This window comes from Sinocyclocheilus grahami, unplaced genomic scaffold (genome assembly GCF_001515645.1).
Source record: "Sinocyclocheilus grahami isolate Dianchi unplaced genomic scaffold, SAMN03320097.WGS_v1.1 scaffold885.1, whole genome shotgun sequence".
NCBI lineage: Eukaryota > Metazoa > Chordata > Actinopteri > Cypriniformes > Cyprinidae > Sinocyclocheilus > Sinocyclocheilus grahami.
The window spans coordinates 313,561-319,841 of record NW_015506064.1 but is presented as its reverse complement, the minus strand read 5'-3'; the positions used below and the strand labels follow the sequence as shown (position 1 = coordinate 319,841).

Here is a 6,281-nt window from a genome sequence, read left to right as displayed (position 1 = left end):
GCTTTTCTTTGTTAACGTCATTGTTTATGTTTATTGGGGAAATAAAGTGCGCCCTGCAGTGACTCGGGAATCGTGTTTTAAAAAAAAAATTTTTTTTAACAAAGGTCGAAATTACAGTACAGGCCTGCAAATTACACCAATTTCACAAATTAACAACTTAAAATATAGTATCTAAAATGTATTAAGGATCTAATTTAATTCTTAAAATTATTTTAAACGCGTTATGGTGTAGACTAGGCCTATATTTACCTCCTCTGTTGGCACAATACGTGTGTAAAACGATAAAAACGGAATTCTCCGAGGCTAAGAAGAACAGTCTAAAACAAAGTGATATCTCGATTTTGTGTTAGACCACTGACAAAGGTCTGGTTTAGTTAAAGAGCAGTGTGTATGAAACTGCCTTTGCTGCGCTCATACATTAGCAGGCTGTGGACGACAGGCGCTGAAATCGTGTTAGTAAGTGGAACGGGTAGGTTACAGAACACTGCCGATTCACGATCGCGCAAATACTCAAGGACAGGTCCCTTTGGCCTCGGGGCGCTTCCAGGTCCCATGCACAACCGCAGAAGGTCGCATCTTACCAGTGAAGACCAGAGACCAGTCTCATTTAGGAGATTATCACTCCAATACACGTTAGAATCGTGACACAGCCCTTCAATACATAAAAGTGTGGCAGAGAAACTCGTGTTGGCAAGTACACGTGCTAGGCCCTGTTTACTAACAGTAACAGCATCCACTGAGGCTTTTGTTTTGGACCATCAATACTGCTCAGTTATTTTAATGGTTATTAAATGATTTGCATGTGATATCTGAAACAAAAGCAGTAAAAAAAACCTGACCTCTGCAGTACACATTTGGTCTATGAATAAACCAGAGCACAAAGTTTGTTCACGTCAAAGGCCTCTAGAAATGTTTGCCGCATTATTCTGAAGAAAAAAATCTTTCAAACACCAAACGTTTTCCTCGAGCAAAGATTCTTCATTTCTTTAAAACAGTTTGAAAAGAAATTGAATGAGTAATGTGAGCATATGTGTGGCAGAAAAAAACAGAGATTGTCATAGATATATGTTTAATTATAAAGACATATAAACAATATACAGTATGAAACTCGTGTCGGAACATGATCAAATGCTTTGTAGGCTTGATCAAGTATATTCTTCACAGTTGTACAATACAATCAAGTGAATTGCGCAATAACAGGCCAAACATCTGAGAATGTTACACCGTTTTTCCTAATACACTGGTGGAGGTGAGGCAGTTCTGCTTACGTTTATTCATTTCTGGCAAACAAAATGATTGTCTGTGGGCAATTGCAGCAAATTGCATAGTTCACCAATAACGCTGAAAGCGAAAGAGAAAAGGTTTGACTTCAGAAATAATCCTCCGCAAGCTGTGAACCAGAAACGTGGAATTTCTGTTATGTTTGTTTGTTTGTTTTCACACAAATAATCACTTTTAATCCTTCATTTAGGATAAAAGAGGAAAGGCTTTCAAATTTGAGGTGTTTAAAAGCTTATTCCAGTAATACTGTGTCCCTCCGTTATTTATTTACCATTTTTTTGTTGTATTAACTAATAAACCATCGATATTTAGACAAGTAGCAGGGGTTTTAAATCAGACCTAAGACCATTCCCAACAAAACAATGCGAATTCAGACCAACAAAAGGATGAAGCAGGAAGAGTTGAGGGCGCGGAAGTCAAGGCTTGTCGTTGCAGCGTTTGAACAGGTTGGACGTTGTCCCGGAGAACGAGCTGCATTTCTCCGCGCAGGAGGCCAGGGCCGTGCTCGAAAACGGATACACGGCCGCCTGTCCGAAAGGCGCCAGCCCAGTGGGAATCGGTGAATTTATAGTCTGTCCTTGGTTTAGATAAGCCACCAACCGGCGCATTTCCTCCAGTGCCTGTGCCTGCATTAGGATGTAGTTTTTTGCAAGAAGCAAAGTTGCGATTTTAGAGAGTTTTCTCACTGACGGACTGTGCGCGTAGGGGATCACAGACCTCAGGCCGTCCAGCGCGTCATTGAGGTCGTGCATTCGTCTCCGCTCGCGCGCGTTGATGCTCAGGCGGAGAGATCTCTGCTCCTTCGGCTTCTTGGCGAGATTGCTCGGATGCTTCTCTTCGTCGAAGCCCGTGCCTCTCTTACGAGACTCGAGGTGGTCGAAGCCGTCGTCTTCATCGCTAGTCTGCTCTCCGCCACTTTCGTTCGACTTTCCCGTTTGACCGGAGAGGAAATCCGTTGCGGGTGTGAGGGAGTAGCGGCCAGGGCTTCCAGCACCATGGCCAGCGCCGAAGCCGAAGGCGGACTGTCCGTAGCGCTGCGTCAGGTCCAGCAGTGTGTCGTTGCTGATCGATTTCAGCAAGTTTTCTTCGCCGATATTCATTTTGGTGAAAGGAAATAAAACTAAAACAAAAACGGACCGGATGGGAAACTTTCGCGCGCGCTCTTGAAAGCTTCCTCGCGCTGTCTTCTTTCTTTTCTTTCGTTGGTGTTCTCCAAAGAGCTGCTGGAAATGAAGTCACTTTTTTTGATAGAGGTCTTTCTTCCCCTACCACGTCGAGCACTCGTATAAGCCTCTTCCGCGCAAACGGTGATGTTGCGTGCACTTTAGGCGCCTCGTCTGAACTTGCGCGCGTTCTTGCAGTGCGTCTTGCCCTCGCCCTGGGCAGATTGAGACTCGCGCGCAGTCCTACTTGTGAGTGAGTAAAAAGCGCGAGGCCCCGCGGGATTATCACTCTGTCCAATCAGGAGGGCGTTTTAATTAAGAAGATTAGAAACCGGCATGCTTCTAAATTCAACTGTAGCAATGATAACTGCTGAACAAATGATGGCATAATGTAATTCATGGCCGGCACACTGTAGTGAATAGACTCTGTACCTAATATTCTAATCAGTTACACCAAATTAAAGCAGTATTGCCGTAACGAAATGTTTCTTTTTAGTTAACTAATGATCAAAACAACTTCTTGTATAGCATACACTTGCAGCCTTGTGAACTAATTGGGTAACAGATGTAGGATATCTCTTAAGTAATATAATTATTAAAGACGACCGCTGAATTCATTTATTGTTATTGAGCCGTGCATAAAAAGTTGTGCAATAAAAACAATAGCATTTTCCAGCAATTGGTTCCCTCAGATATTTTCTATAAAATGGTGGTTTGGTCTTAAAAGTAAAGAAAATAAATTAGATATGATCTGTGGTGAATATTACTAGAAAAGACACATGGAAGTCCATGTGGGAATTTAAAGAAAGTAAGTTGCCGCATAAGGACTACAACTACCATAAGGAGCAAAGCAGGACTTCTTCACTGTCAGTACTTAACTGTACTGTAGAACAGAGTTTTAAGTCTCCTTCTATCATTTTAATCACAGACCTCGTTTGACACATCAGCTGTGTTAAAAACCTATAGGAAATTCCCTAGGGAACCAATGGAAGCTCCGGTTGGCCAAAAATTGAAGCCATGACTAAATTTGGCAACAAATGGCAATATTTTCTCAAAATGGACACATCAGTATTTTTCTTTTTAGCATGCAGGCTAAACGCTGTTTCCTGTTGGACACGGAGGAAGTGAATGGGGGAGAGCACGTGCTGTGAGAGATTAATCGCATCGTCTGGATGAGGCCCAAAAGTGAGCTTCAACAACTACAGCCAAAGTCCAAAACCGCTTTACCTACAACATATGTGAAGATGAGGACATTTTCCTGGGTTTTTGATGGCTGGTAAAAACTCCAGGAAAGGACGAAGTGGCCTTTCTGGTAGTTAATAACACAGAACTATACAATTCAGTCGTCCTGGAAAGCAGTTCTTACTATGTTACAGAAACAAAAACATTTATTTAAAGCTATTAAACAGGTTACAATCATTTGTGTAAACTCTTTATAGTGGGAAAAAAATGAGTTAGGACAATCAGTCAACAAACGAAGAGATTGACCGCTCAATGACACAGACCTAATGCAAAGATGATGCACCGCCATCTAGTGTTCGTTTACGAAAAGTACAATTCCAAAACCAGACAAAATATCCTCGGAGAATGATTAAAGTGCCCCTATTATGGATTTTTGAAAAGTACCTTTCATGCAGTGTGTAACACAGCTCTAAGTGAATGAAAACATGCTGCAAAGTTTTAAATCTGAAAGTGCACTGTGTATAAAGTTATTGTCTCTCAAAAGGAAGAGTCGACTCTGAATCATTGAAACGAGTCGTTTTTAAAACTAATCCCAAGCCGTTTCATGTTGATGTCAACATGAAACATTAGCATATTGCCCGCCCACTTGTTGGTCTTTTCACGTTGGTCTGAATGAAAATGCAAATTCCTTCTTTGCCACTAGGTGCCGCTTTTGGAGAGGTAAAAATAGCGGTTTCCTCGGTAACGCATGTTGAAATGAAAATGAGACCAATTGGAACAATCACCGCAGATTAGAGTCACAAAGGAGGGGTTTGGAGAAATGAATGGTTGAGCGAATCGTTTGGGAGTCCTTGAGCAAGTGAGGTAGTGCCGCTTTTGGAGCGGTAAAAATAGCGGTTTCCCCGGTAACGCATGTTGAAATGAAAATGAGACCAATTGGAACAATCACCGCAGATTAGAGTCACAAAGGAGGGGTTTGGAGAAATGAATGGTTGAGCGAATCGTTTGGGAGTCCTTGAGCAAGTGAGGTAAAAAATAAATACATATTATAAGTCAATGAAAGTGTTTTTTGACCTTGCATGCATGTCAACCTGTTGATGGGGACTCTTCAGTATTCAATTCAGTAATGTTGAAGATTATATAAAGAATTTAAAGTGGTTACAGAACTCAGTTTTTATTCCAATTCAGTGTTACATTAGGTTCACTGAAAGTTTATTATAGTTTTTAGTAATATTTTGAGTTTGTTTTTATTTTTATATTTTTAATTTAATTTAATTTTTTAAAGATTTAGAAATTGTTTTTTATTAGATATTAAAAATATGTCTATACAGTTTTTTTTATTAATTTTTATTTCAATTAAAAAAACTTTTTTTATATAGTTATCAAGTTAAGATAAATAAAAATGTTGCATTGGCAACTAGATAAAATAATATGCTATTTCAGTTAACAAAATAAGTATAAAATACAAATAAAACCTAAGGTTTTGAGTCCAACTGAACCAAATGAACTGTTTTGTGAATTTCTCTGCATTACTCAGACTAAAACTTGGGCTACTACTGCTGATGGAGGTGGAAGATCTTCTCTGCTGATCTATTTCAGGTTTGCAGCTTCTCTGAAAGCACAGTAATTAAATCATAAACTGAACGCCACAGGATATCTACAGAGGGCAATCTGTGCTTTCTCATATAATACACAAGGGGGCACTGCTGTAAAACAATTTCGGATTGTGTTGTGAATTCACTACAGCTATGCAAAATGCAAATACTGCACCCTCACACTACAAAGAACAGCATCTTTAAAATACAAATATTAATTGCAACAAAATGCGTCTACATGTGCACACTGCACCGGAAATGTGGAATATACAAGAATGCAAAAGTATACTTACCTGGGAGGGTTGTGTGTGTAAATAAACATGATTTCATATAAAAAATAAGATTGTTTGATGTTTCTGCATAGCACACACAGCAGTTGTGCTCAGTGCTTTGAAAAGACTGATAAACAGATGGATGGATGGCTGGACAAACAAAGAGACTGACCTCTTTTATCTCTCTTGTTCCAGGCTATTCCCTTTGCCAGGGCGGCAGCAGCGTGTGATCAGCGGGAGATTTTTTTGATTTTTTTTGGAGCTAAGGCGAGCAGTTCTCTGAGAGTTATCATTCGGCAATATTAATTGCAACAAAATGCGTCTACATGTGCACACTGCACCGGAAATGTGGAATATACAAGAATGCAAAAGTATACTTACCTGGGAGGGTTGTGTGTGTAAATAAACATGATTTCATATAAAAAATAAGATTGTTTGATGTTTCTGCATAGCACACACAGCAGTTGTGCTCAGTGCTTTGAAAAGACTGATAAACAGATGGATGGATGGCTGGACAAACAAAGAGACTGACCTCTTTTATCTCTCTTGTTCCAGGCTATTCCCTTTGCCAGGACGGCAGCAGCGTGTGATCAGCGGGAGATTTTTTTATTTTTTTTGGAGCTAAGGCGAGCAGTTCTCTGAGAGTTATCATTCGGTGTGTGATATGAGGCTCCGAGGCCCTCCAGCCAAACACCCACCAGAGACGTCTCCTGCCTCTGTCCTAACACGCCATGAAATTATAGGACTTCTTGGCTATTGTGAGAAATGTGGCACATTTCAGAGCATTT

At 40.3% G+C, this 6,281-nt stretch overlaps 1 protein-coding gene across 1 annotated transcript; it reads right to left on the bottom strand.

Annotated features, from left to right (window-relative positions):
* Positions 1–1,054: 1,054 nt before the first annotated feature.
* LOC107563681 (class E basic helix-loop-helix protein 23-like) lies at positions 1,055–2,671 on the bottom strand. The gene has a single exon (XM_016248621.1). The coding sequence runs from the start codon at positions 2,379–2,381 to the stop codon at positions 1,698–1,700; it is 684 nt and encodes a 227-aa protein (XP_016104107.1). The 5' UTR covers positions 2,382–2,671; the 3' UTR covers positions 1,055–1,697.
* Between the last annotated feature and the right edge of the window lie 3,610 nt (positions 2,672–6,281).

Coding starts and splice junctions, on each gene's coding strand:
- LOC107563681 (XM_016248621.1), bottom strand. CDS start 2,381: ATGAATATCGGCGAAGAAAACTTGCTGAAATCGATCAGCAACGACACA.